The sequence below is a fragment of the Stegostoma tigrinum genome, chromosome 28 (genome assembly GCF_030684315.1).
Source record: "Stegostoma tigrinum isolate sSteTig4 chromosome 28, sSteTig4.hap1, whole genome shotgun sequence".
Lineage (NCBI taxonomy): Eukaryota > Metazoa > Chordata > Chondrichthyes > Orectolobiformes > Stegostomatidae > Stegostoma > Stegostoma tigrinum.
Genome location: NC_081381.1, coordinates 31,665,309 through 31,690,369, shown reverse-complemented (window position 1 = coordinate 31,690,369; position 25,061 = coordinate 31,665,309). Strand labels below are relative to the sequence as shown.

The following is a 25,061-nucleotide window of genomic DNA, read 5'->3' as shown; positions in this document are numbered from 1 at the left end:
CCACTGGGGACAAATATGTCACCTCTAGTTCCTGATAGGCTCCACTACCTCTTACTAGTATGAAATAAACTACTTTTTGTATTGAAAGAGAAGTGCTTGTTCTTGCTAAGGATCACCAGTGGCCCATCCACTACCACTGGTAAATTAGACAGGCTCTGAAACTCAGAGTAGAATGAAGGATTGTCGGCACAAAGTCCCCTAACCAGAAGCTGTTAATGGTTGGTAACTAGAAGCCATGAATGACACATATAACCTCAGTATTTTGCTTATCCCTGAATCTAGCTCGAACCTTAACCTATAACCTTATATCTAATCCATTCCTGAAACTCCAAATGTTGACCTCAGCAACACTATGTGCGCTGCACAATGTTATCACCTCCATGTTGACTTACTCGAAAGTCCTCTTTGTTGTCCTCTAATCTTTCATGAGTTCCAACTGGTTCAAAATGCATGAAGCACCAATTATCCAAATCTGTGCTAACCTAATTTGCATCCAAGGCCATCAATTTATCAAATTTAAATTCTTTGCATTCATCTTCAAATCCTTTTGTGAATTTGCCCCACTTTTACATCTTCAACATTCTTCAGCTCTTGTTTAATTCTCAATTTTCCAGCATGGACTTTTCAACACACTCATTTAAACCTAGCCTCCCTCCCTAAACCCATTGTGTCTCCTCTTCTGTCTCTGCTTTAAAAAGAAATTTAAAGAACCACCTTCTTGACCAAACTTCCAGTCATTTGCACTTGACTTTTCTTGCTTTAATGTTTTTTGTTTTCATCTCCCCCTCTGTATGGTAGCATGGGACTTATTCAGCATTAAAGGCACTGCGTAAATGCATGCTTTTTTGTAATGGTAGAATTGCACTTTGAAAATTGGGTGAAGATAGAATTCAACAATGACAATGCATGATGTAAATGAGGGAATGAAATGTAATATCTTCAAGTTTGCAGACGACACAAAGCTGGGTCGGAGTGTGAGCTGTGAAGAGAATGCAGAACTCTTGCAATGTGATTTGGACAAGTTGAGTGAGTGGGTAAATGCATGGCATTATAAAGTGGATAAACGTGAGGTTATCGACTTTGATATCAGAAACAGGAAAGCAGATTATTATCGGAATGGTGATAGATTGGGAAACAGAAAGGTGTGATGAGAGATAATGGGAACTGCAGATGCTGGAGATTCCAAGATAATAAAATGTGGGGCTGGATGAACACAGCAGGCCAAGCAGCATCTCAGGAGCACAAAAGCTGACGTTTCGGGCCTAGACCCTTCATCCTAGGGTCTAGGCCCGAAACGTCAGCTTTTGTGCTCCTGAGATGCTGCTTTGCCTGCTGTGTTCATCCAGCCTCACATTTTATTAAGGTGTGATGAGATCTGGGTGTCCTTTTTCACCAGTCACTGAAAGTAAACCTGTAGGTGCAGCAGGTATTGAAGTAGGCAAATGGTATGTAGGCCTCAGAGCAAGAGGATTTAAGTGCAGGGGAAGGGATGTCTTGATGGAATTGTACAGGAACTTGGTGAGATTACATCTGGAGTATAGTGTGCAGTTTTGGTCTCCTTATCTGAGGAATGATGTTCTGGTTATGGACGGAGTGCAACAAAGGTTTACAAGGCTGATTCCTGGAATGGCAGGAGCAAACAAACAGAAATTGCTAGAGAAACTGAGCTTCTGTGGGGACAGAGTTAACAGTTCAGATCCACTGACTCTTCTTTAGAACTGATATTTTCTGGGAAAAGGTAGTTTTAATGAGATGGTAGAGGTTGAGGGGAAAAGGAGTGAGAGAGATAGGTGCAACAAGAAGAAAGATTAGGACTGAAATCCGATCAGAGACAGGAATAGAACTTCTTGAAAGTGGATAAACCTGGAAGAGAGGCAGCAGGACTGCCAAATGAACAGAGATCGAACTTGTTCAGACTTTATTCACAGGAGTGAATGAGGAGGGATCCAATAGAAAGACATAAAAATTCTTACAGTACTAGACAAGGTGAATGCAGGAAAGATATTCTTGATGATTAGGGAATCCAGAACCAGGGGTCCTAGTCGAAGAATATGGGACATGTCATTTAGGACTGAGATGAGGAGAAAATTCTTCAGCCAGAGAGTTGTGAGCTGTGGAATTCTCTGGCTCAGAAAGCAATTGAGGCCAAAACATTGAATGTTTTCAAAAGGAGATTCTAATTCTTAGGGTCAAAGGGTGTGGGGTGAAAACATGAAGGGTATACTGAGTTGAATGATTGGCCGTGATCATATTGATTGAAGGAGCAGGCTCAATGGGCTGAAGGTTCCTAATTTCTATGTCTATATTTCTACACCCTCAACCAATTTCCTGACAAGGATGGATTTCTTACCATTTAATACTGAATGTTTGGAAAATGTTTTTTTAGCACACTGCCAGTCACTGGTTATATCACTGATGTGCTGTAGGAGTTCCAATACTGGTGTACTCAGTTCAATGTACTGCTTGTTTTGACTGGCTATAATGTTGGACACACTGCAATCTTTTCAATGTTACTTGGCTGATGATGTGCGGTGCTATGTGAATAGAGTGCCCCCAACTGACTTCATGCATTACTGCAACAAGTTTGTTGTGCAGTCAGGAATTACAAGTAAAATTAACAGGCAGCATCGAACTTTTAAAATTACTCCAAACAAAACAATACATTTTATTATAGAAGAAAATAATAAAATAACTTGCAATAAATTTGTGTCATGTCTTTCATGACTTCAGGATATCTCAAAGCCAATGTCTATTGGTAAAGTGTTACTGCTGTTGTAACATAAGGAAGCATTTTTAAGACAAAATGAATTTTTTCATGAACTTTTCCTTCAGCATTTCTCATACATAGAATCACAGAGTCATAGAGTTGTACAGCATGGAAACAGAGTATCCAGTCCAACTTGCAGATGACACTAAGATTGGTGGAGTAGCTGATAGTGAAGGGGACTGTCAGAGATTACAGCAGAATATAGATAGACTGGAGAGTTGGGCAGATAAATGGCAGATGGAGTTCAATCCGGGCAAATGCGACATGATGCATTTTGGAAGATCAAATTCAAGGGTGAACTATACAGTAAATGGAAAAGTCCTAGGGAAAATTGATGAACAGAGAGATCTGGGTGTTCAGGTCCATTGTTCCCTGAAGGTGACAACGCATGTTAATAGGGTGGTCAAGAAGGCATATGGCATGCTTTCCTTCATTGGACGGGGTATTGAGTACAAGAGTTGGCAGGTCATATTACAGTTGTATAGGACTTTGGATCGGCCACATTTGGAGTACTGTGTACAGTTCTGGTTGCCACATTACCAAAAGGATGTGGATGCTTTGGAGACGGTGCAGTGGAGGTTCACCAGGATGTTGCCTGGTACGGAGGGTGCTAGCTATGAAGAAAGGTTGAGTCGATTAGGATTATTTTCATTAGAAAGATGGAGATTGAGGGGGGACCTGATTGAGGTCTACAAAATCATGGGGGGTATAGACAGGGTGGATAGCAAGAAGCTTTTTCCCAGACTGAGGGACTCAATTACTAGGGGGCATGAGTTCAAAGTGAGAGGAGGAAAGTTTAAGGGAGATATGCGTGGAAAGTTCTTTACACAGAGGGTGGTGGGTGCCTGGAACACGTTGCCTGCGGAGGTGGTAGACGCAGACATGTTAGCGTCTTTTAAGATATATTTGGACAGGTACATGGATGGGCAGGGAGCAAATGGACACAGGCCCTTTGAAAATAGATGACAGGTTAGATAGAGGATCTTGATCGGTGCAGGCTTGGAGGGCTGAAGGACCTGTTCCTGTGCTGTAATTTTCTTTGTTCTTTGTTCTTTGTCCATGCTGACCAGAAATCCTAAATTAATCTAGTCCCATTTACCAGCATTTGGCCCCTATCCCTCTGAACTTGTACAATTCACATACCCATCCAGACGCCTTTTAAATGTTGTAATTGTACTAGCCTCCACCACATGCTTTGACAACTCAGCTTCATACACATACCACAGTCTGCGAGAAAATGTTGTACCTTGGGTTCCTTTCAAATCTGCCCCCTCTCACCTTAACCTATGCCCTCTAGTTTTTGACTCCCCTACTCTGGGGAGAAAAACCTTGTCTATTCATCCTATCTCTGCCCCTCATAATGTTATACACCTCTATAAGGTCACTCCTCAGCCTCCGACATTCCAGGGAAAATAACTCCAGCCTATTCAGCCTCTTCCTATAATAGTGGCTCAGTGGTTAGCACTGCTGCCTCACAGCACCAGGGTCCTGGGTTCAATTCCACCCTCAGGCGACTCAGACTCAAAGAGTCTGTGTGGAGTTTGCACATTCTGCCCATGTCCGTGCAGGTTTCCATCAGGTGCTCCAATTTTATCCCACAGTCTAAAATGTGCAGCTTAGGTGGGTTGGCTGTGCTAAATTGCCTATAGTGTTCAGGGATGTGTAGATTAGGTGGGTTATAGAGAGATGGGTCTGGGTGGGATGCTTTGAGGTTTGGTGTGGACTTGTTGGGCCGAAGGGCCTGTTTCCACACTGTAGGGACTCTATGACGATTCAAGCCCTCCAACCCCCAGCAATGACAAATGATAAGATGGTGCAACAATACTGGATTAAAATAAATTCTTGCAACTTCCATATAATTCTATGAGAATTGAGACCATCAATGCCCTTTCACAAGTGATCACAACTCCGAGTCTGTAGTTTCTTTACTTTGTTCTCTGCTAGATGCTGAAGTGGACAATCTCATCTGGGGTAACTGCAGAAACAAAGCAATGGGATACAGAAGTTGCTGGAGAAACTCAGCAGGTCTGGCATCTTCTGTAGAGAGAAGCATATAGTTAATGATCCGAATCCAGTTCTGATGAAGGGTCACTGGCCTCGAAACACTAATTCTGTTTTCCTTTCCATGGATGCTGTCAGTCTGAGTTTCTACAGTAATTTTCGTATTTGTTTCAGATTTCCAACATCCACAGTTCCTTGTTTTATCTTAAAGGATCTCAGTATCTCTTTTGGGGGAGAAAACCAAAAGAGAGATGATAGAAGGAGAAAGTTTGGTCAAAACTATAAATATTTTGGAGAGGGTGATGAAATTTGCTTTACTCTGTGATAATCCACATAACATTTAACACAGAGCCAGGTTTTCTCGAGTTAGATACTTGAAGCTTATTTGTGAAATAATTGTACAGAGGGCGATATACTGTCACCAAGTCACCCATTATTTACATGTGCATACCACACAGACTCCAACCAGCTAGCTCAGAGCCACTCCCTAAAGTGACGAGACTGTCAGAGATAGTAGGAAATGCCGATGCTGAAGATTCTGAGATAACACGGTATGTAGCTGGATGAACACAGCGGGCCAAGCCACATCAGAGGAGCAGGAAAGTTGGCGTTTTGGGTCGAGACCCTTTTTCTTCTGAAGAAGGGTCTCGACCCAAGACATCAACTTTCCTGCTCCTCTGATGCTGCTTGGCCTGCTGTGTTCATCCAGCTTCACAGACTGTCTGACAACCCTGTTCATATCTGTCATCCAGAGCTCACTGATTGGTCCAGGTTAATAACGCTAATCAAGGATCTCATAGTTAATGAGATCCACTTGGCCCTTGCTCTAATCACTACAATTTACAGTGCTAACTATTTACGAGGCTACAATACCAGTGACTCATAAACATACTGTAGGTTCTCTGTTTACTGGTGTTACTGCCTATTAGCTGATTGACTAACCACGTTGACTCCACTGTGACTGAGAGAGTGTCTGAATGTGAGGAGGTTACCTTTGTATCGGAACGTTATACCTCGATGTCATGTAATTTTCACAAAGGTAAAGGCCTGTCCTGTCAGGAATCTTTGCTATAAACAGCAGAGGGGTTGGTGTATCACAGCCACAGTCACAGAGGATATCGTTTGCATATTTATTTAGGGCCTATTAGCCTTTCAGTGCTGGGGCATAGGTTGAATAATGAGATTCAGAATGAAACAAGAAGATTCAAAGAGACAGAGCACAGCAACAAATTACATTTGTAGAACCCTTTTGTCAAAATAAAACATCCCAAGATATCATGCAAGAGAATCACCAAACAAAATATAATGCAAAGCCATACAAAAGAGTTTTTTTTATGGAGCAATAGAGGGTAAGAATCATAGAATCCCTACAGTGTGGAATTAGGCCATTCGGTCCAACAAGTCCACAATGCCCCTCCGAAGACATCCCACCCCGACTCATTCCCTTACCCCTGCATTTTCTCATTGCCTAATCCTAATAACTTAAACATCACTGGACACCTTCGGCAATTTAGCATGGCCAATCCACCTAGCCTGCACATCTTTGGACTGTGAGAGGAAACTGGAGCACCCAGAGGAAACCCACGCAGATATGGGGAGAATGTGCTTAGTTGGGTGGGGTGGAGGGAAGGAGTGAACAGATAGGTGGAACAGGAAGAAAGATTAGAACAGAAATCAGAAATCATATCAGAGAGAGGAGCAGAAGTTCTTCAAGGTAGGCATAGCTGGAAGAGATGTGACATGGCTGAGGTATGAAGAGAGACTGGATTGGTTCAGACTATATTCCCTGGAGTGTAGGAGAATGAGGACAGTTATACTAATAACCTATAAAGTTCTTACAAGACTAGGCAGGGTAAATGCAGGAAGGATATTCCCAATGTCTGTGAACCAGGGATGTTGCTGCCTAAGGGTATATGGTAGGACATTTAGGACTGAAATGAGGAGAAATTTCATCATCGAGAGAGTAATGGAAAATGAGCAAGACAGGCAGTCAGGTGTGAGGTATGGAATTCCAGAACGTTAGGCTTAGGAGCTGAAGGTGTAGTCACCAAGGATGGAACAAATAATTGATATTTAATTAAAAGATGAAAGATAATTTAGGTCTTCAAATATCTCACAGAATCCCTACAGTGTAGAAACAGGCCCTTCAGCCTAATGAGTCCGCACTGACCCTCAGAGCATCCCACCCAGACCCCATCCCCTCTATCACTCACCTAATTTACACATCCCTGAACATTAAGGGCAATTTAGCACAGCCAATCCACCGAGCCTGCATGCCTTTGGCCTGTGGGAGGAAACCCGCACAGACACGGGGCGAATGTGCAAACTCCACACAGACAGTCGTCTGAGGGTGGAATTGAACGCAGGTTCGTGGTGCTGTGACGCGGCTGTGCTAACCACTGGGCCACTGTGACACCCCATTCATAACCTTCATTCATATTATCTGTGCCGGGACTTTCAGATCGAATGTTTCTCTTTGTAATGTTTCAAAAATGGACTTTTGTTCTTTGCATTTAGGTTCAGGCATTCCAGAACTGAAGACAATTTTGACTGGAGTACTTTTGGAGGAGTATCTGACAATGAAAAATTTTGGTGCAAAAGTGGTCGGTTTGACATGTTCACTGGCTGCAGGAAGTACAATATTCTTGGGAAAAGTGGTGAGTTAAGGCTTAGCTGCGTGACATAAGAGAGATGGGAAGAGTCTAACAGTAAAAGGGACTATAGAGATGTGAGGAGAAAGGACAGTCAGAAGGATGCAGAATCAAGAATGGAGAGAAATCATGAAAGGATGAAGAAACAGATGTTGGGGATGGTGCTAAAGACCTCAAGGAGGTAGTGCTCATCATTAACACTTGGAGCTTGGTCATATGGATGTTCTTGAGTAAAAAGAATTAGTGGCAAACAGAATATCGAATGAGAAAGAGCGAAGTTATTAAACAAGTTTTCTTGCCTGAACCGCAGGGTCCCTTTGTCCACATCTCCACCATGATTGCCACTTATTTGGGAAGAATTCGAACCACGGTTACCAGAGATTATGAGGTAAACAGAGACATTGAAGTGAAATTTACAAATCGTTAACCCAAATTATGTGATAATAAAATGTGAGGCTGGATGAACACAGCAGGCCAAGCAGCATCTCAGGAGCACAAAAGCTGACGTTTCGGGCCTAGACCCTAGGCCCGAAACGTCAGCTTTTGTGCTCCTGAGATGCTGCTTGGCCTGCTGTGTTCATCCAGCCTCACATTTTATTATCTTGGAATTCTCCAGCATCTGCAGTTCCCATTATCTCTGATACTATTTTAACCCAAATTATGTGATTGCTGCTCTGTGCTCTGAGGACACCATGAGGAAACCTGGATTATTTTGTTCAGTAAGTTATAGAGCACAATCTCTCTCGGACTATCAATGGGAATCCCTGTGAGCCATGTCAGGGTTGATCTCTTGTCTGTTAGCTGATCTCTCTGGAGTACTGATGGAGTCAATATAATTGGTCACAGTGACTTCTGGATAAGGTCAGCCTGGATTCCTATTGTTGTTTTCAGACCATAAATGCTGATGGAAAGCGTGTTCATACGTACGCTGAGTGAGAATCGAGTGGGACTTGATCAGTTGCAAGAATGTACTTAATTCATACAACTTCGATCAGCAAACTACATAACCATTCAAATTGACATCGGATAAAGTGTGCGCCAAATCAGTTTCGTCCAATATTTTGCATGACATATTGGCACTACACTTCCAGTTAATAATTACAGTATTCACTTCATGTCAACATACGCCTCGAGGGCTTTTATACAGTTTCCAGCTACTTGCTGTATTATTGTAGAAGGGCATTAGAAAATGAATTTTTTCCAAATTAAACCTTTGCAGCCGAGACTGTCCATGTCTTGTCTCACCGTCAGTGAGACTTTAATTATTACCTTTAAGAGACATACCCAAGTTATCATCAATCTACCTAGCATGTGACCTGAGGGTTTCAGGCTCTAAGACTCCATTTTAACTCATGGCATGTGATTCTGTGTGTAATTTCAAGTCAACTCATGTCATCTCGCAAATAACTGCGTTTCCAAGAGCCAAGCTTACCCAGCCTGTGATGTGTTCCTTTTCTGCAGAATAAGAGCAAACGGTATGAGATGCTGGTGGCGGCAGCGGCAGTGGGAGTTGCAAGTTGCTTTGGTGCACCCATCAGCGGTAAGAATCTGGTCAGAAACTGGTCTCTGACTTGAAGCAGATTAAAAAAAAGGTAACCCTGCTGGTGGAGGACATGCAAGGTGTCATTCGTGGCTAAAGAATATCCACAAATTGAAGAGGAACAGGCACATTAGTACCAAAAGGCAGTTTATTCTTTTGTTATCTCCTGATTAATCATGTTGTGGTGAACTGCAATGAGTCGGTTTGAGTTGATGCTAACTTTTGACATGAGAATTGTTGCCTTTTGAGGAAAGGGAACCGGCTGGCAGTGCAGGGATCCCCTGTGGCCATTCCCCTCAACAATAAGTAAACCGTTTTGGATACTGTTGGGGGGATGACTTACCAGGGGAAAGCAGTGGGGCACAGGTCTCTGGCACAGAGTCTGTCCCTGCTGCTCAAAAGGGAAGGGGGAAGAGGAGCAGAGCATTAGTCATTGGGGACTCCATTGTTAGGGGGACAGATAGGAGGTTCTGTGGGGGTGAGAGACTCACGGTTGGTGTGTTGCCTCCCAGGTGCCAGGGTGCATGAGGTCTCTGATCGTGTTTTTGGGATCCTTAAGGGGGAGGGGGAGCAGCCCCAAGTTGTGGTCCACATTGGCACCAACGACGTAGGTAGGAAGAGAGATGGGGATTTAAGGCAGAAATTCAGGGAGCTAGGATGGAAGCTTAGAGCTAGGACGAACAGAGTTGTTGTCTCTGGTTTGTTGCCCGTGCCACGTGCTAGTGAGGCGAGGAATAGGGAGAAAGAGGAGTTGAACACGTGGCTACAGGGATGGTGCAGGAGGAAGGGTTTTGGATTCTTGGATAATTGGGACTCTTTCTGGGGTAGGTGGGACCTATACAAGCAAGATGGTCTTCACCTGAACCAGAGGGGTACCGATATCTTGGGGGGGGAAATTTCCTAAGGCTGTTCGGGTGGGTTTAAACTAATTCAGCAGGGGGATGGGCACCAAAATTGTAGTTCGACTATAGAAAAGGTTGAGAGTAGGGTGGTCCAAAATAAAGTTTCAGGGAAGCAAGATGGCACCGACAAGCAAGAAGTTGGATTGAAGTGTGTCTACTTCAATGCCAGGAGCGTCCGGAGTAAAGTGGGTGAACTTGCAGCATGGGTTAGTACCTGGGACTTCGATGTTGTGGCCATTTCGGAGACATGGATAGAGCAGGGACAGGAATGGTTGTTGCAGGTTCCGGGATTTAGATGTTTCCGTAAGAACAGAGAAGATGGTAAAAGGGGCGGAGGTGTGGCATTGTTGGTCAAGGACAGTATTACAGTTGCAGAAAGGATGTTTGGGGACTCGTCAACTGAGGTAGTACGGGCTGAGGTTAGAAACAGGAAAGGAGAGGTCACCCTGTTGGGAGTTTTCTATTGGCCTCCGAATAGTTCCAGAGATGTAGAAGAAAGGATAGCAAAGATGATTCTCAATAGGAGTGAGAGAGACAGGGTAGTTGTCATGGGGGACTTTAACTTTCCAAATATTGACTGGGAACACTATAGTTCAAGTACTATAGATGGGTCAGTTTTTGTCCAGTGTGTGCAGGAGGGCTTCCTGACACAGTATGTAGATAGGCCAACAAGGGGCGAAGCCACATGAGATTTGGTACTGGGTAATGAGCCTGGCCAGGTGTTAGATTTGGAAGTAGGTGAGCACTTTGGTGATAGCGATCACAATTCCGTTATGTTTACTTTAGTGATGGAAAGGGATAGGTGTATACGACTGGGCAAGAGTTATAGCTGGGGGAAAGGCAATTACGATGAAATTAGGCAAGATTTAGGGAGCATAGAATGGGGAAAGAAACTGCAGGGGATGGGCACATTAGAAATGTGGAGCTTATTCAAGGAAAAGCTCCTGTGTGTCCTAGATAAATATGTACCTGTCAGGCAGGGTGGAAGCTGTAGAGCGCGAGAGCCGTGGTTTACGAAGGAGGTGGAATCTCTGGTCAAGAGGAAGAAGAAGGCTTATGTTAGGATGAGATGTGAAGGCTCAGTTAGGGCACTTGAGGGCTACGAGGTAGCCAGGAAAGACCTAAAGAGAGAGCTCAGAAGAGCCAGGAGGAGACATGAGAAGTTGTTGGCGGATAGGATCAGGGTAAACCCTAAGGCTTTCTATAGGTATTTAAGGAATAAAAGAATGACGAAAGTAAGATTAGGCCCAATCAAGGATAGTAGTGGGAAGTTGTGTGTGGAGTCAGATGAGATAGGGGAAGCGCTAAATGAATATTTTTCAACAGTATTCACTCTAGAAAACGACAATGTTGTCGAGGAGAATACTGAGATATAGGCTACTAGACTAGGTGGGATTGAGGTTCACAAGGAAGAGGTATTAGAAATCCTTCAGAGGGTGAAGATAGATAAGTCCCCTGGATGGGATTTATCCTCGGATCCTCTGGGAAGCCAGGGAGGAGATTGCTGAGCCTTTGGCATTGATCTTTAACTCGTCATTGTCTACAGGAATAGTGCTAGATGACTGGAGGATAGCAAATGTGGTTCTCCTGTTCAAGAAGGGGAGTAGAGACAACCCTGGTAATTATAAACCAGTGAGCCTTACCTCAGTTGTTGGTAAAGTGTTGGAAAATGTTATAAGGGATAGGATTTATAAGCATCTAGAAAAGAATAAATTGATTAGGGATAGTCGGCACAGTTTTGTGAAGGGAAGGTCGTGCCTCACAAACCTTATTGAGTTCTTTGAGAAGGTGACCAAACAGGTAGATGAGAGTAAACCGGTTGATGTGGTGTATATGGATTTCAGCAAGGTGTTCGATAAGGTTCCCCACAATAGGCTATTGTACAAAATCCGGAGGAATGGAATTGTGGGAGATATAGCAGTTTGGATCAGAAATTGGCTTGCAGAAAGAAGACAGAGGGCGGTAATTAATGGGAAATGTTCATCCTGGAGACCAGTTACTAGTGGTATACCGCAAGTGTTGGGTCCACTGCTGTTTGTCATTTTTCTAAATGACCTGGATGAGGGCGTAGAAGGATGGGTTAGTAAATTTGCAGACGACACTAAAGTCGGTGGAGTTGTGGATAGTGACGAAGGATGCTGTAGGTTGCAGAGAGACATAGATAAGCTGCAGAGCTGGGCTGAGAGGTGGCAAATGGAGTTTAATGCAGACAAGTGTGAGGTGATGCACTTTGGTAGGAGTAACCGGAAGGCAAAGTACCGGGCTAATGGTAAGATTCTTCGCAGTGTAGATGAGCAGAGAGATCTCGGTGTCCATGTACACAGATCCTTGAAAGTTGCCACCCAGGTTGACAGGGCTGTTAAAGAAGGCGTACAGTGTTTTAGCTTTTATTAATAGAGGGATTGAGTTCCGGAACCAAGAGGTTATGGTGAAGCTGTACAAAACTCTGGTGCGGCCACACTTGGAGCATTGCGTACAGTTCTGGTCACCGCATTATAAGAAGGATGTGGAAGCTTTGGAAAGGGTGCAGTGGAGATTTACTAGGATGTTGCCTGGTATGGAGCGAAGGTCTTACGAGGAAAGGCTGAGGGACTTGAGGCTGTTGTCATTAGAGAGAATAAGGTTGAGAGGTGACTTAATTGAAACATATAAAATAATCAGAGGCTTAGATAGGGTGGATAGGGAGAGCCTTTTTCCTAGGATGGGGACGGCGAGCACGAGGGGGCATAGCTTTAAATTGAGGGGTGAAAGATATGGGACAGATATCAGAGGTAGTTTCTTTACTCAGAGAGTAGTGAGGGAATGGAATGCTTTGCCTGCAACGGTAGTAGATTCGCCAATTTTAGGTACATTTAAGTTGTCATTGGATATGCATATGGATGTACATGGAATAGTGTAGGTTAGATGGGCTTGAGATCGGTATGACTGGTCGGCACAACATCGAGGGCCGAAGGGCCTGTACTGTGCTGTAATGTTCTATGTTCCTAGGTACAAAATCATTCCTCAAGGAAAGATGTCTCCCGTATGCCCACCGTAAAGCTGTGCTATCTGGAAAACCAGCAGTCAGTTTCTGCAAATTATTCTTCTGGTGTTACAGCACAGGCTGGTAGAACTTCTACACATCCTCCCTCTCTCTCTCTCTCATGCTTGTTCTCTGAAACTGTTACACATCTCTGTTGACTCTTCCCGATCTCTCCTCACCATTGGATTCTGTCATTCTTTACCGTTCTGACCATTTTCAGCCTGAACAGTACCCTCCAGCACAGGGAAAGTTGGGAATGGGGATTGGGATAGAATTGCATCCCACGGGCCACTTTTCAAAATCTCCAGGATAAACTTAATTTGGTAAAAATCTGATCTGATTTGTAGTGCAGGAGGAGGCTATTAGGCCATCAGTTCCATACAACTTAGTCAGCCTCATTACCTCAATCTATTCCTGTAACTCTGCAAGTTTATTTCCCTTATGTTTGCTACCATTTCCTTTTTAAGTCATTGATTTCTACTCCCTCCTGTTGACTAAGGATGCAATACCACTACCATTTGTCAATGTAGGAAAAGTACTTTCTCATTTCCTTACTCAATCTCTTGACGAAAACCATAACCATCTACCCCCAAGTTCTCAGTTCATCATCTTAGGTTTCCCTAATGCATTTAATCTTCTCATAATCTTGAATATATTTATCAAATCTCACCCCACCCCCTAATTTGTTCCAAGGAAGTGAAAACAGTTTGTCCACCCGAACCAGGCAACTAAAGTCTCTCATCCATATTATAATTCTGGTTCAAAACACAGAGTATATTATTGATTTTAAACACAGGATTTTCACTTAGGCCTGAGGGGAAAAGCTACTATAACAGAGGGAAAAGTGCTTCTATTAAATCTACAAGAAAATCATGGAATCCCTCACTCCATCCAGCTGCCATTTTTATTCACTTTGACTGTGTTGCGGACTGCCCATACCTTGGGTTAAAATTACCCTCATTCTCAACCAAAGGACTGCGAGTACATTTCTGTTTTGCTCATTCTGTCCTTGCCCAACTGAAACCATTTGAGATAATGGGAACTGCAGATGCTGGAGATTCCAAGATAATAAAATGTGAGGCTGGATGAACACAGCAGGCCAAGCAGCATCTCAGGAGCACAAAAGCTGACGTTTCGGGCCTAGACCCTCTGATGAAGGGTCTGATGAAAACCATTTGAGGTTTGAATTCAATCCAAGCTCTGCAAGCAATTTTTTAGACCCAGCAGAAGTAGGGAAGTAAGTCCCTTTATAAAACAGTTTCGGCTTTTGCCAGGGTTAGAGGGAGAACGAAGCAACTAGTCAGGAACTTTTTTGCCTCAGTCACACAAAGCAAGTTATTGAAGGAGAGAATTGTAGCACATTTGTTACTTTGTATTAGAGTGAAAGGACACATGTACTGACAGAAATGAGTGATTAAGTTTTAACTTGCTTCGCATTGTCTCGCATTGCAAAATAAAGCAGTTTAATAATTTTAAATCTGCAGTCGTTTCTCTCGGTTTTTCTTCATGAGCTTTGGAAAATCTCATCCGTAGAGGTTTGAGAACTGAGTTCAGTTCTCAAGGAGAATCCTTTGTTACACTGTGAGTTCTAACATTGTGTCGAGGCATGCTGCTGAGCACAAGGTGTTATGTTTAAAAGTCACCATGATCCTGCTGTCTCATTAGGGACAGAGACAACTGGTGATGGTTTAACCTGAGGATCACCACACCTCAAGCAAGGGGACTGCTGAGATTCCTTCATGGTAACCTCAGCCTGTGCAGGAATTCATAGAATCCCTGCAGAGTGGAACCAGGCCATTCGGTCCATTGAGTCAACACCGACCATCTGAAGAGCATCCCACGCAGACCTACCCCGACCTATCCCTATAACCCTGCATTTCCCGGGCCAATCCACCTAATCTGCACACTCTTCGACCGTGGGAGGAAACTAGAGCATCTGGCGGAAACTCACGCAGGCACATGGAGAGCATGCAAACCCCAGGCAGACAGTCGCCTGAGGCTGGAACTGAACTCAGGATCCTTGGCGTGGTGAGGCAGTAGTGTTAACCGCTGAATCACCGTGGTGTCCCGAACAAAGCCACACTGATGGTATTACTCTGCAATGCAAGCGAGCCATCCAGCCAACTGAGCTAATCAGCTCCCAGTCAGTAACGCCCCTCGGTTGGATGTGAGAGAGTATCTAAGACAATGTCCTGTGTAGCTGACAGCTCCGCCTGTTCACTGCCTGGGCTTGTACACCAATTCCTACAGGGAGCCACACGTGGAAGTCGGAGCAAATGGAAAGACGGAGATACCAAGTTTTAGAGCTGGATGAACACAGCAGGCCAAGGAGCATCAGAGGAGCAGGAAGGCTGACGTTTCGGGCCTCGACCCTTCTTTAGAAAAGGTTCTTCAGGTTTTCTGAAGAAGCGTCTGGGCCCCAAACATCAACTTTCCTGCTCCTTGATGCTGCTTGGCCTGATGTGTTCATCTGGCTCTCCACCTCGGTATCGCAGATTCTCCAGCATCTGCAGTTCCCACTATCTCTGAAACAAATGGAAAGGCAAACTTATTATTAGCTGTTGGATCATACTGTTTCTGTTAGCTGGTAACTGTAGTTGTACTCATCTAATTCCAGGGATGAAAGAATCAAGAAATGTCAGCAATAAATGTAGCCTCTATTTAAACTCTTTTTTGGGGGTGGGAGGGCATTGCTGAGGTTTAACTCATTCACTGGATGAAAATGTGTCCCATAATATTTGAATGATAAATGTCAATCAGCAGCGTTTTGACAATGACAAGGTTACTGTCACTGATTCTTGCTGAGGAACTGTGTGGGGCATGAACCACTGTTATCCTGAGATCTCTGCTTTGAAATGTGATCTGTGCTTGTTTTCCTTAGGTGTCCTGTTCAGTGTGGAGGTGATGTCCTCTCATTTTGCAGTGCGTAACTATTGGCGAGGCTTCTTTGCCGCTACCTGCGGCGCATTCATGTTCCGGCTTCTTGCTGTGTTCAACAGTGAACAAGGTGAAATGGCCAAGTACTGGCGCAAATCTTTACGAAGCGTCCGCTTGATTTCTGTAGTTTACCAAATTGGCGGTGACAAGGCGATTCTGAAACGCATGACAGTCTCAGAATTCGAAACACTTCAGTCTGCAAGGGAGACAAGACAGACACATTTATCCAAAGTGATACAGATGTAACACTGTATTAGCCTGGAACATCCACATCCCATGAAGAGATTAAGAAACACATTCTTCAGGTAGCAAGGCAAATTTTGATGTTTACTGATGACAGTGGATCAGTCATCACGGCTATATTTCTCCCAAAACATTGTCCGTTGACAATATTAAATCCAATGAGTTCTTACTGACAGAGAGTCTATTAAAGGTAAACTGACAGACTGACCAAGAGGCAGAAAACAACAAGGCTGGGTTTCAACTTTGGATTATTAATCCTAAATTACTAAGTGATGGCAGGATTAGTTTGACTATGATGTCCGTTACAATTTTTTGAAACAACTGCCAACACTCACTGCCAATGTTTACGTTGTGAATAGCCTTGGCAGCTAAGGTTAAAGATAATTGAAAATGATTCTACAAGTACATTAAGAGCAAGAGAGCAACGAGAGAGAGAGTAGTGCCCCTTAGGGCTCAATGAGGTCATCTTTGTGTTGAACCTCAGGAGATGGGAGAGATATTTAATGAGTGTTTTGAGTCAATTCTTACTGTGAAGAAAGAAATGGAGCCTAGAGAACTCTGGGAAATAAATATTGATGTTTTGAAAACAGTTCAAATTACAGAAGAGAAAGTGCTGGAGGTCTTAGAAAACATAAAGGTAGATAAATCTCCAGGGACCTGAGTCGGTGTATTTCAGGATGCGTTGGGAAATTAGGGAGGAAATTGCACGGCCTCTAGCAGAAATGTTTGTGTCATCTATAAACACAGGTGAAGTACCAGAGGACTGGAGGGTGCTTAGTGTTGTGTCATTGTTTAAGATAGGCTGCTAGGAGAAGCCTGCAAACTATAGACCTGTGAGTCTGACGTCGGTGGTGGGTAAGCTTTCAGAGGTGATTCTGAAAGTTAAGATTTACGTGCATTTGGAGAGACAAGGATTGATCAGGGATAGTCAGCATAGTGTGTGTAAGAAATATCACATCACACAAACTTGATTGAGCATTTTTAATAAAGTAACCACAAAGATTGACGATGGCAGAGCAGTAGGCATTGTTTACTTGGACTTTAATAAAGTCATTGACAAGGTCCTGCATGGGAAAGTTAGATCACATGAGATTCAGGATGAGCTTGCCAACTGGATGTAAAATTGGCTTTATGGCAGGAGATAGATGGTAGTGGTAGAGGGTTGTTTTTTGGACTGGAGGCTAGTGACCAGTGTGTTCCACAGGGATCTGTATTGGGTCCACTTTTGTTTGTCATTTACATAAACTATTTGGATGAGAATATAGAAGGCATGGTAAGGAAGTTTTCAGACGATACCTGAAGTGGGGGTACAGTGCACAGTAAAGAAAGATTACAAAGAGACTGTGATCAATTGGGTCAATGGGCCGAGGAATGGCAGGTGGAGTTCAATTTGGATAAATGGAAGGCGTTGCATTTTGATACAACAAACACGAACAGGACTTATGCAATTAATGGTAGGGCCCTGGGTAGTGCGATAGAACAGAGTGATGTTGAATTTCAGGTATATAGTTCTTTGAAGTTTACATCACAGTAGACAGGATGGTTAAGAAGGCATTTAGCACACTTAGCCTTCGTTGGTCAGACTTTTGAGTATAGGACAATAAAATGTGAGGCTGGATGAACACAGCAGGCCAAGCAGCATCTCAGGAAAACAAAAGCTGACGTTTCGGGCCTAGACCCTTCGTCAGAGAGGGGGATGGGGTGAGGGTTCTGGAATAAATAGGGAGAGAGGGGGAGGCGGAACGGAGATGGAGAGAAAAGAAGATAGGAGGAGAGGAGAGTATATGTGGGGAGGTGGGGAGGGGACAGGTCAGTCCAGGGAAGACGGACAGGTCAAGGAGGTGGGATGAGGTTAGTCGGTAGGAGATGGAGGTGCGGCTTGGGGTGGGAGGAAGGGATGGGTGAGAGGAAGAACAGGTTAGGGAGGCAGAGACAGGTTGGACTGGTTTTGGGATGCAGTGGGGGGAGGGGAAGAGCTGGGCTGGTTGTGTGGTGCAGTTGGGGGAGGGGACGAACTGGGCTGGTTTTGGGATGCGGTGGGGGAAGGGGAGATTTTGAAGCTGGTGAAGTCCACATTGATACCATTGGGCTGCAGGGTTCCCAAGCGGAATATGAGTTGCTGTTCCTGCAACCTTTGGGTGGCATCATTGTGGCACTGCAGGAGGCCCATGATGGACATGTCATCTAAAGAATGGGAGGGGGAGTGGAAATGGTTTGCGATTGGGAGGTGCAGTTGTTTATTGCGAACCGAGTGGAGGTGTTCTGCAAAGCGGTCCCCAAGCCTCCGCTTGGTTTCCCCAAAGTAGAGGAAGCCACACCGGGTACAATGGATACAGTATACCATATTGGCAGATGTGCAGGTGAACGTCTGCTTAATATGGAAAGTCATCTTGGGGCCTGGGATAGGGGTGAGGGAGGGGGTGTGGGGGCAAGTGTAGCATTTCCTGCGGTTGCAGGGGAAGGTGCTGGGTGTGGTGGGGTTGGAGGGCAGTGAGGAGCGAACAAGGGAGTCACGGAGAGGGTGGTCTCTCCGGAATACAGACTAGGGTGGGGATGGAAAAATGTCTTGGGTGGTGGGGTCGGATTGTAGATGGCGGAGGTGTCAGAGGATGATGCATTGTATGCGGAGGTTGGTGGGGTGGTGTGTGAGAACGAGGGGGATCCTCTTTGGGCAGATGAGGTGGGGTCAGGGTGTGAGGGATGTGTTGCGGGAAATGCGGGAGACGTGGCCAAGAGTGTTCTCGACCACTGTGGGGGGAAAGTTGTGGTCCTTGAAGAACTTGGACATCTGGGATGTGCGGGAGTGGAATGCCTCATCGTGGGAGCAGATGCAGCGGAGGCGGACGAATTGAGAATAGGAGATGGAATTTATGCAGGAGGGTGGATGGGAGGAGGTGTATTCTAGGTAGCTGTGGGAGTCGGTGGGCTGGAAATGGACATCAGTTACAAGCTGGTTGCCTGAAATGGAGACTGAGAGGTCCAGGAATGTGAGGGATGTGCTGGAGATGGCCCAGGAGAAATGAAGGTTGGGGTGGAATGTGTTGGTGAAGTGGATGAACTGTTCGAGCTCCTCTGGAGAGCAAGAAGCGGCGCCGATACAGCCATCAATGTAACGGAGGAAGAGGTGGGGTTTGGGGCCTGTGTAGGTGCGGAAGAGGGACTGTTCCACGTAACCTACAAAGAGGCAGGCATAGCTTGGGCCCATGCGGGTGGCCATGGTCACCCCCTTTGTCTGTAGGAAGTGGGAGGAATCGAAAGAGAAGTTGTTGAGGGTGAAGACGAGTTCAGCTAGGCGGATGAGGGTGTCTGTGGAGGGGGACTGGTCGGGCCTGCGGGACAGGAAGAAGCGGAGGGCCTTGAGGCCATCTGCATGCGGAATACAGGTGTATAGGGACTGGACGTCCATGGTGAAAATGAGGTGTTGGGGGCCAGGGAATTGGAAGTCCTGGAGGAGGTGGAGGTCGTGGGTGGTGACACGGACGTAGGTAGGGAGTTCCTGGACCAAAGGGGAGAAAATGGAGTCCAGATAGGTGGAGATGAGTTCGTTGGGGCAGGAACAGGCTGAGACAATGGGTCGACCAGGGCAGGCAGGTATGTGGATTTTGGGAAGGAGATAGAAACGGGCCGTGCGGGGTTGGGGAACAATGAGGTTGGAGGCTGTGGGTGGGAAGTCTCCTGAGGTGATGAGGTCATGAATGGTGTAGGAGATGATGGTTTGGTGCTCGGGGGTGGGGTCATGATCGAGGGAGCGGTAGGAGGCGGTGTCCTACCGCCCACTCGATCATGAACCCACCCCCGAGCACCAAACCATCATCTCCTACACCATTCATGGCCTCATCACCTCAGGAGACCTCCCACCCACAGCCCCCAACCTCATTGTTCCCCAACCCCGCACGGCCCGTTTCTATCTCCTTCCCAAAATCCACAAACCTGCCTGCCCTGGTCAATGCATTGTCTCAGCCTGTTCCTGCCCCACCGAACTCATCTCCACCTATCTGGACTCCATTTTCTCCCCTTTGGCCCAGGAACTTCCTACCTACGTCCGTGTCACCACCCACGCCCTCCACCTCCTCCAGGACTTCCAATTCCCTAGCCCCCAACACCTCATTTTCACCATGGACGTCCAGTCCCTATACACCTGTATTCCGCATGCAGATGGCCTCAAGGCCCTCCGCTTCTTCCTGTCCCGCAGGCCCGACCAGTCCCCCTCCATAGACACCCTCATCCGCCTAGCTGAACTCGTCTTCACCCTCAACAACTTCTCTTTCGATTCCTCCCACTTCCTACAGACAAAGGGGGTGACCATGGGCACCCGCATGGGCCCAAGCTATGCCTGCCTCTTTGTAGGTTACGTGGAACAGTCCCTCTTCCGCACCTACACAGACCCCAAACCCCACCTCTTCCTCCGTTACATTGATGGCTGTATCGGCGCCGCTTCTTGCTCTCCAGAGGAGCTCGAACAGTTCATCCACTTCACCAACACCTTCCACCCCAACCTTCATTTCTCCTGGGCCATCTCCAGCACATCCCTCACCTTCCTGGACCTCTCAGTCTCCATCTCCGGCAACCAGCTTGTAACTGATGTCCATTTCAGCCCACCGACTCCTATGGCTACCTAGAATACACCTCCTCCCACCCACCCTCCTGCATAAATTCCATCCCCTATTCCCAATTCCTCCGCCTCTGCTGCATCTGCTCCCACGATGAGGCATTCCACTCCCGCACATCCCAGATGTCCAAGTTCTTCAAGGACCACAATTTTCCCCCCACAGTGGTCGAGAACGTCCTTGACCGCGTCCCCTGCATTTCCCGCAACACATCCCTCACACCCCTCCCCCGCCACAACCGCCCAAAGAGGATCCCCCTCGTTCTCACACACCACCCCACCAACCTCCGCATACAACGCATCATCCTCTGACACTTCCGCCATCTACAATCCGACCCCACTACCCAAGACATTGTTCCATCCCCACCCTTGTCTGCTTTCCGGAGAGACCACTCTCTCCGTGACTCCCTTGTTTGCTCCACACTGCCCTCCAACCCCACCACACCCGGCACCTTCCCCTGCAACCGCAGGAAATGCTACACTTGCCCCCACACCCCCTCCCTCACCCCTATCCCAGCCCCAAGATGACTTTCCATATTAAGCAGACGTTCACCTGCACATCTGCCAATGTGGTATACTCTATCCATTGTACCTGGTGTGGCTTCCTCTACGTTGGGGAAACCAAGTGGAGGCTTGGGGACCGCTTTGCAGAACACCTCCGCTCGGTTCGCAATAAACAACTGCACCTCCCAGTCGCAAACCATTTCCACTCCCCCCTCCCATTCTTTAGATGACATGTCCATCATGGGCCTCCTGCAGTGCCACAATGATGCCACCCGAAGGTTGCAGGAACAGCAACTCATATTCCGCTTGGGAACCCTGCAGCCCAATGGTATCAATGTGGAATTCACCAGCTTCAAAATCTCCCCTTCCCCCACCGCATCCCAAAACCAGCCCAGTTCGTCCCCTCCCCCCACTGCACCACACAACCAGTCCAGCTCTTCCCCCCCGCCCACTGTATCCCAAAACCAGTCCAACCTGTCTCTGCTTCCCTAACCTGTTCTTCCTCTCACCCATCCCTTCCTCCCACCCCAAGCCGCACCTCCATCTCCTACCGACTAACCTCATCCCACCTCCTTGACCTGTCCGTCTTCCCTGGACTGATGTATCCCCTCCCTACCTCCCCACCTATACTCTCCTCTCCACCTATCTTCTTTTCTCTCCACCTTTGGTTCGCCTCCCCCTCTCTCCCTATTTATTCCAGAACCCTCACCCCATCCCCCTCTCTGATGAAGGGCCTAGGCCCGAAACGTCAGCTTTTGTTTTCCTGAGATGCTGCTTGGCCTGCTGTGTTCATCCAGCCTCACATTTTATTGTCTTGGATTCTCCAGCATCTGCAGTTCCCATTATCACTGATACAATTTTGAGTATAGGAGTTGGGATGTCATGTTGAGATTGTACAGGACATAGGTGAGTCTTCTTCTGGAGTATTGCGTCCGGTCCTGGTCTCCCTGTTATATGAAGGATATTATTAAACTGGAGAGGGTTCAGAAAAGATTTATCAGGATGTTGCCAGGAAAGGAGAGTTTTGATATAAACATAGACTGGAAGGACTGGAACGTTTTCACTGGGTCTTAGAAGGTTAAGGGGTGGCATTATTGAGACTTTAAAATCACGAGGGGCATAGATAAGGTAAATGACAAGAGGCTTTCCCCTCGATGGGGAAGTTCAAAACTTGGGGATATATTTTTACGTTGAGACAAGGAAGATTTAATAAGGACAGGAGGGGCAACGATTTTTACATAGAGGGTGCTTCGTGTGTGGAATGAACTGCCAGAGAAAGTGATGGATGCAGGCACAGTTACAACATTCAAATGACATTTGGATAAATACATGAATAGAAAAGGGTTGAAGGGGTATGGGCTGCATGTAGGCAGGTGGGACTAGTTTAATTTGGAAATATGGTCAGTATGGACTGGTTGGACCGAAGGGTCTGTTTCTGTGCTGTATGACTCTTTGAATAATATCCACTTTGATGATGTGCCAGCACCTGTTGAATTGTCTCTGTGAAAGTATCAGCCTTGGCTGGAAGGGAACAAATTAGGAAAATTGGAGAGAAGGAGAACCATGAATCCAAGCCTCCCAGCCACGGGGAAAGCAGATCGGATTACTGCCTGCTCCAGTTTTTTTGCTTTCAGATGTACTCCTAATTTTTTTACCTTATTTTCTTTTTCTTGCAGAAACTATTATTGCTCTTTTCAAGACAAAATTCCGAGTTGACTTCCCATTTGATTTACCTGAAACATTAATCTTTATCATCTTGGGGTGAGGAGTCTTTGAAACTTTACCTGTTGTCTATCTAAAAGGTGTGATGAACATGGAACCCATGGCAGCAACAGCTTCTGTAATGGAACACAAGCTATCACACACATTACTCAGGATAGCCTTTGTCACGTAGTGTTATATGGGGCCCTAGGAATGCCATTTGTTCCAATGACACAAGAAAGATATTGTTAACATTGAGCAATACTGAGCATTGGACGGAAAATAAATTAAAAATGAGTGCTTTTAAAAAGCTGCACTAGACCCTGCGAAATTAAATCATTCACTATTTTCATACTTGCTTCAGGCCACCTGACTTTTATGATTAGATTTCTGACAAATTTGCAAACAGAGGATAATGGCGTTAAAATGTGTTGGAAACATTATTTTGTCATGTGCACATAACATTGCTGAGCATTCTTCTTCCAGTGTAAACAAAACAAAATGACAAATGCGTTTGCAGTAAACATGGAAGAACACTCCTGAGTCACCGACTTTGATGTTGCAAATAAGAGACCCCAAAATCCCATACCTGCTCTTTTTTCTTTTGTGGTTTGGGCTTATTATGATTTGTTGGGTCAATATCAGCTTTTCAAGGTGAAGTGCAATAGTGCTAGAAATAAAGATTTTGCAGTTTCCAACTCAAGGCAGGTAATGACTGACAGACTTATATTTGGGCCAGGAGTGTTAGTATCAGTTTCAGACAGCATCCCATGCAGTTCGGGAAGGAGCAAAATCAAGTACTGTCAAAAGTGTTCTCTGAATAAGAATGGCACATTGAGATAGTGACAGTTTAACACTGAGAAGGCTACGGCTTTTTCAAGTATTGTACTGATCAAAGCGCACTGAGGTGACAGTGTTACTGATAGTGTGTTAGACCCCAACAAGAATATAACCACTTTGGAAATTCTTCACATTCACAGAAAGTAATACTGAAGCAGGTTCCTGGAACTGACATGCTATCTGAATGAAAATGCCTGGTACCATTTTCAGATCTGCAATATTACTTTCACTTTAAATAGAAAGAAAAACATTGCAAGTGCTAGAAATCTGAAATAAGACAAGAGAATGCTGGAGAAACTCAGCAGGTCTTGCAGCATGTGCGGCGAGAAAAGCACAGTTAATGTTTTGAGCCCAGTGGTCCTTCTTTGGAAAGTCCGTGCTGATTTGAAGGAAAAGAAGTGTCTTTGGACTGAAAACATTATCTCTGTTTCTCTCTCCACAGATACTGCAAGACCTGTTGAGTTTCTCCAGCATTTCCTGCTCTTATTTTACATTGCTTTCTCTGTTCAGTCTATCTGCTCATTTTATTATTGTCTTTATTCCCTAATCAGGATTATCTGTGGGATACTGAGTTGCATCTACCTGTGCTGTCAACGCTCGATGGTAGCATACATCAGGAGAAACGCTTTCATCCTGAAACTTGTGGCAGCAGAGTAAGATTGCAATATTATTTTCACAAACTGCTGCTTGGTACAACAGAAGTTGAACATAGTTGAAAATAGATACACATAGCCAAGCCTTTTTATCTGGCAACCAAATGGACAAATGCATGAACATCAAACTTCAAATGATCATAACAATTTGTACAAGAGATAAGATGTCTACTGGTTGACTTGTCAAGTCTGGCCAAGGCATTGTCTAGGCCCGAAACATCAGCTTTTGTCCTCCTGAGATGCTGCTTGGCCTGCTGTGTTCATCCAGCTCCACACTTTGTTATCTTGGATTCTCCAGCATCTGCAGTTCCCATTATCACCAAGGCATTAACCCACTGCTTTCTCCATAGCAACATTTCATTCTGCTTGTGTTCTTTCTTTTCAAGCAATCCCCTGAGACCCTTTTAAGAGAAAGTATAAATGCTGCTTTAGCATTGTATGTAGCAGAGAATTTTACATGTTAATCACCTTTTGTACATAAAAAGTCTTAGCCGTCTCTATTGATTTCTGTGAATATTTTATGTTTTTTCTTGTTAAATATTCAATTAGTGGAAAGAATCTATCACTATTTACCCTCCTATAACCTTTAAAGCTTCTAGTAATCACTTCTTAATGTTCTGAGCTCCAATAAAAATGTACTAATTTCTTGAGCCTCATGCCCTAATTTGTAATCCTTTATCCCGTGGTTACATCC

General features: G+C 45.2%; 1 protein-coding gene across 6 annotated transcripts in view; it reads left to right on the top strand.

The window, feature by feature from the left end:
- Positions 1-25,061, top strand: part of clcnk (chloride channel K) — a 64,350-nt gene that overhangs the window by 16,815 nt on the left and 22,474 nt on the right. For 4 of the 6 annotated variants that reach the window (XR_009442739.1, XM_059638060.1, XM_059638061.1 and 1 more), the window contains exons 4-9: positions 7,286-7,425; positions 7,730-7,807; positions 8,881-8,959; positions 15,765-15,890; positions 22,850-22,934; positions 24,266-24,367. Coding sequence is in view for 5 of the 6 variants with exons in the window: in XM_059638060.1 (XP_059494043.1) it covers positions 7,286-7,425; positions 7,730-7,807; positions 8,881-8,959; positions 15,765-15,890; positions 22,850-22,934; positions 24,266-24,367 (610 nt within the window). In the remaining variant the exon portion in view is untranslated. The remainder of the gene's footprint in view (positions 1-7,285; positions 7,426-7,729; positions 7,808-8,880; positions 8,960-15,764; positions 15,891-22,849; positions 22,935-24,265; positions 24,368-25,061) is intronic. The other 2 variants (XM_059638062.1, XM_059638064.1) reach the window with 2 other exon arrangements.